This window comes from Arvicanthis niloticus, chromosome 6 (assembly GCF_011762505.2).
Source record: "Arvicanthis niloticus isolate mArvNil1 chromosome 6, mArvNil1.pat.X, whole genome shotgun sequence".
NCBI lineage: Eukaryota > Metazoa > Chordata > Mammalia > Rodentia > Muridae > Arvicanthis > Arvicanthis niloticus.
Window position 1 is genome coordinate 29193091 of NC_047663.1, and position 15879 is coordinate 29208969.

Consider the following 15879-nt stretch of genomic DNA (forward strand, 5'->3'; position numbering starts at 1 on the left):
TTGATCTGCTGAATCTTGAGCATTCATGCTACCACAATGACATCAGTAACAGCATGCATTCCAGCAATCTTCAGTGTCATGATCAGTCTGTTCAGACTTCCTGTTTCATTAATGAAGAGGAGAGTCCTCACTTAATCAACTGTGGGCAAACAGCTTCTGCTCTCAGTCTTCTATCCTCCTCCTTCTGTCTGGCGGAGGCTCCTATTGAGGGAAGAACCTTAGGACTGCTGGTTTACACAGAAGAAAAATGTGTTCTGTTCAAGTCCCTGCTCACATAACAAGCCTTCTCTCAATGTAATAGATTTCTGTGCTTAAGTGAGACCATAGTCTTTTACCATACATTCCATATCATGTAGCATATGTGACATTGTAGAAATAACACTGGTGTTCATCCAAGTTCTGAGTTTCTATTTGTTTGTTTGTTATAACTTTATTAGTACACAGGAATGAAGTGCTGTGGAATAAACTGATGAATGGGATTTTGAGTGTTTCTATCTCCTTAAAATTGTTTAAGAAATACAATGTTTTTTTTTTTTTTTTTTAAAATAGATAAAATAAATGTGTATTTACCTGGAACAAAGCTTCCCTGGACCACCTCCTTGTATGCCCACCAGCCTTCATGGATTTTTGGTGAATTCTGTTGAGCTGAAGGAGAAACGAACAAGAAGGTAGATTAAGATGTAGCACAGGAGTCATGTTTACACTGTTAAGGGAAAATAGAATATATCCAAGACATCATCACCTTTTCCTATTTCAAGGCCACAATTCGTAATAATTCTTTTTTCTTCAAATATACTACTAGCATGTAAATTTCTTGCTATGCTTTTTTATAGTTAGCTGGATATTTTTTAAAAGATTTTATTTAAAAGGATTTTTCATACATTTTGATCACATACTTTTCTGTTCCTAACTCCTCTACATTTTAAGAAGTTCTATTCCTAAGATCCTCTATTCTTTTCTACCCATCCAACTACATGTCCTCTATCTCAAAAATAAAATTAAATAAAACAAAAAATAGACAAAAATAATAAGAACAACAACAACAACACCCCAAACCTCAGTATGGGTGCTTCCCAAAGCTGCACACTCAGTAGAGGAGGATGACCTACCTCAAGCACAGGAGGACCCATCTTCTTAGGACAGGGATCTAGGAATTGCTGTGATATTTTTTGCTAGAGCTTCCTAACAAGCTCTCAAGGGATTTGCAAAATTTTATATCAGTAAAGACACAGTAATAATGTATTCGCTTATTTAACTGTTGTCTTCTTGACTTCTACACACACACACACACACACACACACACACACACACACAGGTGTAAGGATACATCTCTGCATACACATCCATCACTTGTTGGATACATGTGCATATAAATCTCAGAGAGTATGTAAACCTGGGTCCTTGTTTGTATTTATTAGATATAATTTTTATTAAACTGTATTCATATTTTAGATATCAGTTTACTGAAGAAACTCAGGAGATGCAACCAAACTCATAATTTGTTTGAATAAGCCAAACATTAAGCCTTTAGTTATTGTCTTAGTTCCATTCAACTTCCCTTTTAAAAATCCCAAATCTAAGATGCATCATTTTGTATTACAAAGGATGGACACATGGCATTGGACTTGAAAACAAAGCTCTGTGTAGACAAGGGACTTGCTAAATCCCTCTGGGTTCCTGATGCACTTGTAATGTTTTCACTTGCCTATGAGACTGGAACCTTGGCAGTACCATGCTTGACAAATAGTTATTGACAGAAGACAAATAAAAGACAAATCTAATCTGAAACAGACAGTGGGCTTAGGAACTTTAGAACCACACAGAAGGATGACAAAGAGCCCATTTGTAGATTTGTTATCAGCTCCAAGTTGCTAAGTATGAATCTAGGGGGTGGACAGAGCAACATGAACCAGATTCCCTGGCCCTCCGAATTCCTATGTGGTATAGCGTCTAGATGTTTCTATTGCATTTGATGTTCTTGAAGGCATGACCAGCTCCAGAAACCAGATCCAGAAACCAGATCCAGAAACCATTAAGTGGATTAACAAAGAACATACCTCTGTGCTAGAGAAAAATGGGTTAAAATTCAGAAAGCATGTTGATGCCTCCCCTTGCTCTGAGCGCTACAAGATAGACAGCACTTCCTTCTCTTCCTCAATATGTTGAAGGGCATGACCACAGGAGCAAGAGGAGATTCCAAAGCCTTAGTAACTCAGGACATAAATACAGAATATAGATGATAAGTGATACAGTCAAGCCTAATGGCTTTGGGGGGGGCACTTTGTAACACTTAGCTGGGTACAGATTAAGTATAATTCACAGGTAATACAATCTATCAAAACAGATCAAAACTAAATCTTGATATTTTATCATAAATGAAATTTGATTTGGACCCAGCTGTCCTGTAGCCAGCCTGGAACAGATGTGCATTTTCACAAGCTTGAAAGCAGTGGACCTGAACTTTATCTATCTGCTTTGCATCAGAGATAATTCAAAAGTCTTCCTTATCTCAGACAGAAATTTCTCAGTCTTATCAAAACTCACACACTTTGTTTTATCAGGACTGTAAAGAATAAAACAAACAAACAAACCATAGCCTTCTTTCTTTACTCTGAGGGTCAATTATTGGGGATTGTCTTGGATGTCTTTCATAATTTAAATAAGAATTATGGAGAAGATTCTACAATTTGTTTCATATATATTTTTCTCAAACGACTTTATGAATTTGTTTTTAATTTGTGTTTAATTGTATCAATATATGACACCTCTGTGTCTGACCATGGGGGCCAGAAGAGGGTATCAGAGCCGGTGTTACAGGAGGCTGTAGGCTACCAATGTACATGTTGGACACTGAACTCATATACACTGGAAAAAGAGTAAGCAATCTTAACCTCCAAGTCATCTCTCCAGCCTCTAGCTGCAATATAGGCTTTTTTTAAAGAATAAGAATTGTCTTAGATGATACATTTTGATCCTGCCTTTTGACTCTCTCCCCACTACTCCCACATCCCTCACCCTCCCTACCAACTTTCTGGTTTTTTTAATCTCTCTCCTTAAAAAGAAGTGAAAACAAAAGCAAAACAAACCAAAATGATTAAGACAAAGAAAAACAAAACAGAACAAAACAAAACCACAGAGGCACACAACTGCAAAATGTACAGAGTGAGAGACTTGGGAGCTCTCAATCCTAAATCAGATGTCTTTATCAAATTTCTCCCGAAGGGTCAACCATCTATGCTATGAGGAAGAGGAGTTGGAAACATCATAAGAGCTAGAAATTATAGGTTACTTTAAGGAAACAGTGTCTTCTACATACAACAAGACCGATGCACAAATAAACAAACAAAACCAATAACATAAACCATCCATATAAAACAAAACCATGGAGTTAATTTTGTGGTGGCCAATTTCTGAGCATGGGGTCGACCCTGGAGTGTGGTCGAGATGCCCTGTGGCACTCCATTTGAGAAAACTGATTTTTCTCTTTGCCAACAGGTATCAATCGCAAATAGCTTCTAAATTAGGGGTGGGGCCCTGTGTCCACTTTCCTATTTCAAGGGCTGGAACCACATCTGGCTTAAACCTGCTGCAAGCATTTCTGACAGTTTGTATTTGCATCAATCCTTCTGCATCCAGAAGACACTGCTTCCTTGGAGTTACCCGTAACTTCTGGCTCATACAATCTTTACACCTCCTCTTCCTCATAGATCTCTGAGCCTTGAAGGGAGGGATTTGATGAAGACATCTCATTTAGGACTGAATGCTCCAAAGTCTCCCATGCTCTGCACATCCATTGTGTGTTTGTTTTAATTCCCATCTACTGTGAGAAGAAATGTCTGATTCTGAGAAGGCTTGGCTGAGATAATCATGTGGGCCCCAACCTAGTGTAGCCCTGCTAACTTTTTATTATAGTATTTGCACAGATTTCAAAAATTCAACAAAAAAACCTTTAGCTACAGCATAATCAAGAAATTAAAGAAATATATTCTATCACAATACCATTTCAGTGTGTAAAAGCTTGTACACAATGCTCTATAGAGCAGTGATTAGGAAACTAGCTTTTATTAGAAGACATGTCTCACTGCCTATTTGTGTAGGTCTCAAGAGCCAAGAATGGTCTTGCATGTTTAAGTGGTTGAAAAAAATTAAAAAAAAAAATAGAATTACATGAGATGTGAAATTATATAAAATTTAAACTTCAGTGTTCACAAAGCATTTTGGCTTCTCACTGTGTTCATTTGCTTACATATTACCCACCAGTTCCTTTCTTTGGAAAAATACTTGTCTGAAAAAGCTGTAAGAGAAGCCATTTGGCTCATGAACCCTAAAACACTTTCTCTACTATTCCTTACTCACAAAAGAAACTGGGGCTCATAAATTACACACGTAAAATTCAAAAAAAAAAAAAAAAAAGAAAAGAAAAGAAAACTACTATGATGAGTGTAACAGTTTAATTGCAATTGCAACTCCATAAGAAAGTGACAACACACATGATTTATGATAAAATATTATATGTTTTAACATGTTATACAGTTGGGTATGACACACTTGAACATAAAGTGAAGAAATTGGATGCTGGATTGAAACATGTATAAATAATGTCATGGTGTTGTATGGGAAGTTTCAGAATCATGGCCTCACTGACAGAGGTGATTTTTGCAAAACAATGAGGAACACACACTTTGTGTGGGACATTTGTATTGTTAGTAAAACTATGTAAAAAGATACTTTGTGTTCACATGTAAAGTGGAACTGATGGTTTCAGACAAATAAAACATCTTCCCACTCACTTGAATGTCTACTGGAACATGGAATCAGTTATCATTATTTGGAACTGTTTGACGTATTAGAGAGCACACGGCATCTATGCCATCACCACTACCTTCATTGGAGCTAATTACACCTTTTCATCATAATACTCTCAAGAGCCCTCATTAATTTCTAAAATATTTCTCTAGGAATGGTGACACCCTGCTGACAATCTCTGACCTGTGGGACTATTTATAACATTATTTATGTCTTCTAAATAAGCTACAGCGAAGTATTATATTGAGCACTAAGCAGAGGACAATGTTTTATGTAAAGAGATGAAAGTGACAGATCTTACAAAGGGAGACGATGGCAGCCAATACCCACACACCTTCATACTCAGGCAGCTAGAAGCTCTAAGGGGTAACATGAGGAGAGTTGGAGAGAACTCATCCCCTGAGGTAGGAGACTGAAGAAAGGAACTGAACTTTCAGCAGAAGAAAAAATAAAATACATACACAGGCAAAGAAAGTAGACCAAGAGAGAGTTCAGAACTCTCTGCACGAAGTGGCAGTGCTTAGCACCAATGCGGAGTGCCACTGCACATGCCTGAGACCAGAGCTGAAGTCAAAGAGAAGGCCTTAGAACGTATAGAGAATATCTGAGCATTATATAATCTAGCAAGAAAATGGGGGTTGGGATAGCAATGCAAAGGACAAGTGCCACGTGGCAAGAAACAGAAAGAGAGGGTGGAACCCAAAAGCATAGTTAACGATGAACTCATCACTGAACTAGAATTTCAGTCCAGCCAGAAAGGAATCTTGAGATCTACACACCATATGGGTACCATGGAAAGCCCCTCCTCTTCTTGGCATTCAGTTGGAATAGTGTCAAGAAGTCAACTTATCTGGTATCAATGGGAGGGGATGCCCTTGGTTCTGTAGAGGCTTGATGCCCCAGCATAGGGGGATGCTAGAGTGGTGAGGTGGGAAGGGGTGAGTGGGGAGAATGAGCACCCTCATAGAAACAAAGGGCAGGCGGTGATTGGGGGGTTGTCTCAGAGGGGAAAACGGGAAGGAAGACAATATTTGAAATGTAAATAAATAACCAATAAAAAAAAAAAGAAAAAAAATAGGATCAACTGAAAACCTTGCTGAGGGAGTGGTGGCTAAGCCATTCTAGAAAAAGAGGCCTTCCTTGCATAGCCCACCCTAGGAACTGAGGGTAGGTGTCAGGGAACTATATTTTGAGGTCATACCTGCAAAATCCTTCTGGGAGAATCTTTGAGTCAGAACTACACTGAATGCCCCATGAAGTAGATGTCCAGTCTCAGTCACAGAAGGAGGGAGTCTCACTGAACTACACCAGTGGGAAGAAAATACAACTTCTCCTGCACAACCATTTCACTGGAACACTGTAAATACTTCCACTGAAAGAATACAGTGGATTAAAAAAAATATATAATCATGACCCAACTATAAATTCCCTATGTAGTCCCTATGTAGATACACAAGAAACATAAAAAAGCCAAGGAGGCAAGACTCCCCTAAAAAATGATCAATTCCATAATAACAAAGTATGTTAGATGATATTCCAGATAAAGCATTTGGAAAAATGATGATAAAAATATTTTGAAAATAACCAGTGGGAACATGAATCAATTCTTGAATGAACTCATAGGACGTGAAAGGTAAATTAAGTAAAGAGGGAGAAATATTGAAAAACATTCAAACCAAAATTTGAAACTGAAACTCTTAATAAGAGGTTAAAGATATGGCTCAGTAGGTAAGAATGCTTGTTGTACATACATGAGGATCTGAGTTCAAATCCTGGCACTCACATAAAAAGCAGGGCATAGTTGCACACATGTCTGTTTACTTTTTGTACTGTATGTGAACAGAAATAGAACAATAGCTAGGGCTTTCTGGCTAACATAAGGACGCTGTCTCAAAAGAATATAGTGGTCATTAATTAATTAATTACTTTAGTTGACTTAGGAGAATCAGATATTGAAGAAACAGATAAACATATGTACCTGGACACAAGAAAAACTAAGACATTTGACAACAGAAGATTAGGAAGGTACTAAGTATTACAAAAACAAAATGATAGGAATTGATAACTTCAAATAATATCTTTGAATGTCAATAGCCTCGACTCTCTGATTAAAAGACAGAGACTAGCAAATGAGACTAAGACACAGATCTCTGCTTGTTGCATATAAGAAACACACCTATTGGTCAAGACAAACACAGCTATAAATAAGGGTAAAGGATAGATAAGAAAAGCACACCACGTAAATGGAGCTTGAAAGCAAGAAGATGTAGTTGTCCTAATACCCGAGAAAGGAGACTTCAAACAAAAATTAATCAGAGGAGATATTGAAAGTCACTTTACAATGATGAAAGGAACCATTTACCAAGAAGATACAGTAGGTTTGGGAAGATGTCTCATCTGTTAAGGGCTAAGGCTCACAACCAAAGAGGCAGAAAGATACAGTTGGCTACTAAGATGGCTTAGCATACTAAACCAAGGCATACCAAACCCAGTGCTCTGAGATCGATACCTGAAATCCACATAGCAGAGAGAACCAACTCATGGAAATAGTCTTCTGACATCCATGATGCTCACATCATGCTTATTTTACTTTTCCTGTTACAATATTGCTTACAGTAGGACTTATGAGTCTTTATATAATTGTGTGTGTGTATATGTGTGCGTACACATGCACGATGGCTCACAGGTAGAGATAAAAGGGCAGTGGGAGTTTAAGCTAAGTTTGACTTGCATTTTGAAGGATGAAATTTACCCTTCAAAAGTCAGTTATCTAGCATAGAGTCCATCTGATGTCCATCAATGTGTGTACATATATACATATATATATGTATATTATGTATATATATATGTATATTATATATATGCATATATATGTATATACATATATATATACACATATGTATATTAATGTATATATGTATATACATATATATACACACACACATATATATATGTGTATATGTATATACATATATACATTAATATATATATGTGTGTATATATATGTATATACATATATACATTAATATACATATATATGTATATATGTACAAATTGAAAGTATATATATTATATAACTTAATATATTACTATATTATACTATATAAAATATGCTACATATTATATATTACTATATATAGTAACTGAAAGCGTATCATGATATATATTTTATATTGTATATTTTATATTTTTAAAATAATATATAATATTTTTAAATGCCTCTGGATATTGAATGTGGATTTATACTGGTTGGCAATTTAGAAAGATGGGGCACACATATTTAAAAGCCATCTCATTTAAAGTTCTGCTCCCTGCCACAAGAGGTTTATTTTAGATGAAATACCTACAGAAGGACAGGGTTCCCATTTAAGGCCTCCTGCCAGATGCTGGCAGTCATCTCTTTGTTTGCATCTGATTTCCTGGGAGTGGAGGGATGACTGAGAATTCCTCAGAGCAGACAGGTGAACAGAGAGCAGCCTCAGCTTCTCTTTGCCTAAGGATTGTGATCTCTTTGCTTAATGTGCAATCAGCTTCTGAGACAAATCCAAGTTAATAATAATAATAATAATAATAATAATAATAATAATAATAATGTCCTAACAATAAAAGCTGCCACCCCTGTCAGATGAGATATTTACAGACAGGAAAAATACATCTCAATTTTGATCATCTTTGTTTTTGTTTTTTGTTTCTTTGCCCCAGCTTGAACTTGGGGGTTTCAAAAGAAAACCCAGAATCTCAGATTGTGAGCAGAGATGGGATGATCATCGATCTTACCCCCCGTTTTTTTAAAGATTAAAGAAATTGGGGCACAAAGACTTTTAAAAGGTCATAGAATGGTGACAAATCACACTTGTTCTGTCCCAAGGGCTAAATTTGCCACTGTAGTACAAGAACATGGTGGGTAGTATGTAAATTACAATTCTACATTGCCCTGTGCCAATAACAAAAGCCACAAGCTATAGTTTTCTGAAACTTGCTTTAAATCTAGAAAGATGATTTTTTTTCTGGTCATGTGATTTTAGTTCTTACTCAAACATTTAGAAGCTACTTCAGAAAAGGAAAGCAGATTAACATATACCACAGGATATATGTATAACACTAAATACTTTCCAGACTTCTGAAATTTGCCACCAGATTCTATACCACATTCAAGATGCCATGGTCCCTACCTTATTTCTGTTGAAATCAACCAACAAGGTTGGAAGAAATTTCTAAGACCAGCTGAATAATCCCATACTGTTTTCCATGCCAGTCAAAAGGAAGCTGGAACTCTCTCCTGGTCCCCATTAGTCCTTCTACAATTGTACAGTGCATGTTTCTGGATGACTCTAGGGAATCTCACATGTCACCATGGACAAAATAACTCCACTTTCACATGCTAAAGCTTTCTCATCATCTTTTGAGATCAACTCTTGTGACACCTCTCTTTGTGAGCTGTAAAATAACTCAAACTGTTCAGCTGGCCTAGATATAGAAGAAAAGAAGAGAAAAGAAAACTGAAAATACATCCATGTGTGAATTATAGTAATCATTTGGCAATATTCAAGACCCAGATGTGATATCAGATAGGGGAGAGGTGATGTGAGGAAGGACGTGGTCCATAAGGGAAGAGACTGGAAATGATCTGGCCAGCATAGGAAGAGAGATGTTGGTAAAACTGCAGCTTCAGTAAAAACATGCTCCACATGCCCTAAGCATGCACACTGTAGGGATGAATTTTCATAGTCTGGAACTCAGTAGGACACACATGCCCTGTATGGTTCATGTTCAGAAAGGATGGAGCCAAATAGATGGAGGAGACATTTAGAAGACATTAACATGATTACTTTATTTTGTCTGAGAAATTTCTTTTCTCCATTCAAGGAGGTGACTTAAGGAAGGAATCATGGCATCCATTGACTAGGACAACACTATGTGTTAGAAGTAAAAAAAAAAAAAAATCCTAAAATGTATGCATGATGCAAAGTTATATATTCCAATACATCACTGTTTTCCCTTTAATGTTTAACAGGATTCTCTCTTCTATGTGGAAAGCAGAATGGCTAGGATGGTGTAGCTCACCTCAGGACACAGTTGCCCGTGTCACTATACTCCAGGGTACCATATGGACTGGCCAGGGATAACTTCCTTTCTCCAGAGCTCTGCCTTCATAATTCCCTAGCAGGCTGCACTCTCCTTTATATGTGTCCAGTATTATGTGTCACTATACATGTTAGAATTAAGACCTCACTCAATAATTCATCTGCTTCTATACCAGTCTTTCATATATTAAATTATAAATTCTTTAAGGACACTGATATACCTGATTTTAAAGCCCCATGAGAAATGCAAAGGTAAGCACACTACAGGTAAAAGTTAGGTGAATCCATAATAAATACTTGAGTAAAAATGTCTATTATGCAATCTTAGAGTATAAACTGCGTGATCGCTGGGTGATTTCTGTCTATCTAAAGACTTGTTGGTGTAATGCCTATATTTGTACCAGAGGGAATGTAGACAAAAGTGTTTTCAAATTGGTTGACAGGCCCATACCCTCTTGACAGATGGAAAAGCACCAGGAGCTGACACTGTGCCTGGGGAAATGAAAGCCAGGGCAAACCTACTTTTATTTTACACAGTGTGTTTCATTTAAAAATGAGGGGGAAAATGCCATATGTGGACTGTTTACATATTTTTTTTTTTACCATTCCTTATTTTTTTTTTGAATTTGAAAGACAAGTATAGAACTCAACATTTTGTTTTTCTCTTCACATTTGGAGCCCTCACCTCTGACCATAAAAATGAGGCAAAACACCCAGAGCATCATAGATTGCTATTAAGAGTGACAAAGCAACTGCTCGGAGCAGAGAGATAAGGCATGGCCTAGAATCACCTTGCATGCTGGGTAAGCCTCAAGCCAGATGATGTCAATAATATATTTGTGTTGGGTGGATGGGGAAGAGGAGTCGGTGTGGGACAGCCTGCATGAGATCATGGTTAGCAGGTCCAAAGGTAACTAGAGTTGAAAATCAATGAGGAAATCTCTAGCGAGGTTGATTATTAGCCTGACTTCTAAAACCTATTCATTTGTTTTTTTAAGCAACACAGAAGTGGAAAGTAGGAGTGATTCATAAAGACGCAGAGAGATTCTACTTGAGAGGTAGGACAGAGCGAGCAAAATTAGTGATGGCAGCTTCCACGTGGGCAGTGTTGGTGAAGATACTTCCCATGACCTGCACACGAGCTGAGTGAAGGAACATAAGGCCAGTCTTCAAAGGCAACTGTTACTTATCTCTTAACTTTTGGTCTGGGCAAATAGAGTTAGGAGTTGTTACTATTGCTTAGTTGTGACTGAGGAGACAGGGAGCCACAAGCTGTAAGTATGACGTGAAGTGAAGTTGAGTGTCCCATTCGAGAGGGCAGTGAACAGCCACAGGAAGACACCAAGTCAGCTATGAGTTTAGATGAGTTAAGATGAGACACACCCACGGTTCTTTGGCTCACAGGTGCTGTCCAAAGCCACAAGTTTCTGTAAAGCTGCCTAGAGGAATGTGTAAAAACCTGTGCAGGATCCAAGAGACTAAGAATGGACCTCAGAGATGTCCAAGATTTAGAGATGTGTAGAGGGGGAAAAAAATCTTCACAATGAGACAGAGAAAGGTGCCAGTAAGAATGGGGGGGGGGAAGTATATGTGAGAAAGTCATTGTAGAGTATCATTTATTGTGTCTATTTTTCTTTCTCTTTCTGTATTTTCTGTTCTCTCTCTCTCTCTCTCTCTCTTTCTCTCTCTCTCTCTCTCTCTCTCTCTGTGTATGTATATCCATATTTTTATTTTACAACTGTTTTTTTTTTTTATTTTTAGAAGCCTTACAGGTATACTACAGCTATAATTATTTCATAAATAACCTTTCCCTACTATTTTTATCTTGTATGTTATGTTTATTTTATCAATGAACCAGTACTAATTCAGTTTTACTAGCTAAAATACATATCTTATTTGCAACCCATATGTTTGTAACCTACTGTCCTTTTCCTGTTCCAAGATCCCCTACTGTGTTTATCTGGCATATATTCTAGGCTGTCTAATGCCTGGAACAATCTAATTACTTTAAATATTTTAAACTTGTGTCTTGTGTTACCAGTCTGCTGGTCTAACTGAATTAGACATTTTACAAAAGTAAATGTTATAACTTATCTATTACAATAATAGGTGCACTGATGTCAAGTAAAACGGTGTTTAATAAACTCAAGAGAGGGTTAAAGACATGGAAAATAGCACTTAGAAATGTTCTACTCTCCCCCATTTGCTTAGTTAATTTTCATTATAGACTATCCTTATAATTTAATATCAGTGTAAGACCAAAGAAAATAACATTAGTAGAACACAAAAGGAAATGGACAAAATGATGATCTTTAATCCATCTAATTGTAGGAGGATGCTATAATTTTCTTTCCCACATCTTTTGCAAACATCTCTTTAGTATCTCACCTAGTCTTATTTCTAATGTGTCATAATAGCTTTTTTGCCATTGGCCAATTTTCCATTCTTATCAGTCATTAGACTGCTCTAGTCATGTAATTAACTTCATCAAATTAGGATTCATTTCCCTGTCCTTCCTGCTTTAGAATCTTCTTTTAAAACAATGAAGCCCAAATGAAGGCTGAGTCAATCAACTTGTAAGAGGAAAGACATAACTCTGGTTGGCCAAAGGAGAGTTTAGGAGCCTCAAAAGACATCTGTGACATTTGTGAATCCATGTGCAGTTGCTAAGGAAACTTTGGAGATAGTACCTGAGCCTAGAAACAAGAAAATAGCTAAGTTCATAAAACTCATACAAAGAGGCAGTGCCCTTTGTTAGAACAAAGTGTGAACAAACCCAGTGCTGAAGGGTAAAGCTGAGGTGGTAACTTCCTGGAATCCATCATCCCAGGTGGGATGTAAGCTTATTTGCAAGTCTTACATAGTTATTTATTTATTTATTTATTTATTTATTTATTTATTTATTTATATCTTTACATGATCTGTTTGTTCAACACTTCTTTGGCATTTGGGCAGGTTATGATCCACTTAGAATATGCTGAGCCTGTATTGCATAGCAGATGCTGTCACATGCTCTTTTAGATAGTGAAGGAGGTAAATTAGGAGCATGTCTGGACATGCCAAACTAGGATGCCACCATGTGAATAAGCAAGACTAGAGGAAACTAAGCGGAACTTGAGTTATCTGCAAAGTCAAACCTGGAAAGATGTGACCGTTCTGCTGTTTCAATGAGGACACTCACATTTATATTCCTTACCTGGATTTTTTTTTGTTCAGTTCTCTTCAAGCTTTCCAGCAACTCACAAACAAAAAACATTACTACGCTACAGGACTTTTCAGGAGCACAATTGCCTTTTGTGCCTGTGCCACATCCCTCAGTGTCTACTTCTCCCTTCTCTAGATTTTTTTTTTAGTAAGGCACTTGACTTCTCAGATGAAGAATGTCCTTTTTTGTTTTGGAGTTTCGTAGAAATAAATGGCAAAATTCCAGACAGTGAGATTGGAAAGACGTGTGTTATGTTTCTAGTAAATATTAAAAGGAGTTTCTATGTCTCTCTTCCTCCTTTTAGCAAATTAGGATGTAGAACATCTGGACATCAAATAGCCATTGCCAACCATGTCACAACAGCCTTACTTCAAGGAATCAGATGAGGAAAAGGGATCTCTCTTATATTTACTTATCTTGACACCAATGAACTTAAGACTATTAAGACTACTCTACTGAGATATACGAAAGCTTTTCTGTCACACACATTTATACTAGCTACACAACAGATCCTAAATATAGGCTCAGAGTAATTGAATAATTATGTCAACTGGAAATTATAACTACCCTACCTAGTAATTAGGCTATTTGCTTTTCCTATGAATCTCTTGTTGCTTTCACCCACCCCTAACCTCATGAAGATCTCTGTGTTCAAGCAAAATTCTGTTCAGGTCTTTCATTGTCTCTTCAAAAATCCCCAACTATGTGCAATATAATTTTCAAACTCATTGGCCATTTTCAAGTCTCTCCACAATACCTATTTTATCTCTGGAAAGACAAAACAAGAACAAAATTCCCACCTAGTCTTTCAGCGGACATTTTTTTATCCATGCTCTTGTAACATTTAATAGTTTTTGCTTTATTATATACATTCTTACATCACCTCAGCATGGGCTTTCCTCTTACTAGGAGAGTTGAGCAATTAATTTAATGTATCTTAACTGTTTTTTTTTTTTTTATCATTCTCCCATATTCTACTCTCACTAAAATCAAGATACTCATACAGTTTCTTTTTTCCAAAATATCATCTTACTCATATTATATCCAAAACTAAAGTCGGTTCTTTTATGTGTCAGCTCAATACCATCTTCCCCAAAATCTACTGTGGGGCTGGAATGAAGAATTACATTCTTTGACGTTTGTTTGTTTGTTTTGAGACAGGGTTTCTCCACATAGCCCTGGCTTTCCTGGAACTCTCTCTGTAGGCCAGACTAAGTTTGAACTCACAGGATCCACCTGCACCTGCCTCTAGAGTGCTGGAATTAAAGGAGTACACCACAAATACCTGGTTGTTTCTTTGTATTTTGTACAGTTTATTTCATCTTAATCTAATTCAATGTAGTTCAACCAAATCTAGAAAATATTTAGAATATTCTTATTCTATTTGAATTTATTCTTTGAGTTTCTGTTCTGAAGACATTAACAGTTCAATGAAAAAATATAATTTTTTAAAAAAATACATATTTAAAATGTATCTTTATACAATATGCAACTTAAGACAATATTGTGTTGATACCACTAGCTTATATAGTATAACTAGTAAACTCTAAATATTTGTTCATGTAGGACAAGTGCATGTTTTATACCGGTAAAATCCCAAAGTGGGGCCTATATTAGTATACAACTTTTTTTGGCCTGGGTTCTGACTCCTTTCAACTTGTAATATCAGCCAAGTTTGACATCAACTACCAAAGAGTCAGACCGAGAAGAGCAGGGAGAGTCTTTCTTTCATAAGCTATGCTTCTGGCATAAGCCTGGAAGTACTACCCATTACTTCCTCTCATTTTCAACTAGATCTAACTTTTATGAATGCACTTACTCTAAATAATACTAAAACTGACATTCCACCTTTCATATTCACTGTGTCTCATGCAATACTTGATAGCATTTGGAGACTTTGCATTTACTCTTTTGAGATAAGCCTAGAAAAGATGCATAGTATATTTTGGAGAGAGCAAATATGACATATACTTTGCTTATGAGATTACCAGGTCACACTTGTCACCAAATTAATTATAAAAATAATGCATAGATTCCAAGTTAGATGACACATTTTTCTGACTCCTCCTCATAATAGCATCCATTGTTACAAGTTCCATCCATTTTGAGACACTGTAGAGGGTAATTACAATTCATATCTAATATTGATCTCTATCTTGTTTTTGTATGTCTATTGTCTAAGTTGACTCAGGAATGGGAACGGTTCCCTCCCCTTCTGTTTTCACCATTATCTCTTGACAGCTGATAAATCAATAATAGTTTAATTATCAGTAGAAATGATGCAGTTACTAGACACTTGATGATCCAGATACACTTTCTTATTATCTAAAAGTTAGACAAATAGATGCCAATAGCAAAGAGATGAGCTCACTGGATGTTCTGAAAGCTTGGCTGTGGACTGTATGGATAAGATTCTCCTTAGAGTAACTTCCTCCATCAATGAACATTCAGTCTGAGTCCTGCCTGATACTTCCCTCAGCTCGGGCTCTACACAGTGAGAATGTTGCTAGCATGAATTGTTTGTATTATAAGATATTAAAAATGAAGTATAATTACCTTATAAATAATTACTTAATTATATTTAACCTTCCTCTAATTATGGATCAGTATAATCAGTCAAATGAAAATATAACTGAATTATCTTTGTGAAATGAGGGGTTTGATATTCTGCTTTCCCTCATTTATCAGTCAAGGAAACTGAGATCACAAGGAAGCAATACTGTGATTCAGGGATTTTCTTGTGACTCATTTTCTACTCTTTTAACCACAGATAAGAGGCTTTTA

At 36.6% G+C, this 15879-nt stretch overlaps 1 protein-coding gene across 3 annotated transcripts in view; it reads right to left on the minus strand.

Annotated features, from left to right (window-relative positions):
* The window catches only part of Ca10 (carbonic anhydrase 10), a 500017-nt gene that overhangs the window by 413604 nt on the left and 70534 nt on the right, over window positions 1-15879 (minus strand). For all 3 annotated transcript variants that reach the window (XM_076936024.1, XM_034507461.1, XM_034507462.2), the window contains one exon: window positions 571-645. In XM_076936024.1, coding sequence (XP_076792139.1) covers window positions 571-645 — 75 coding nt within the window. The remainder of the gene's footprint in view (window positions 1-570; window positions 646-15879) is intronic.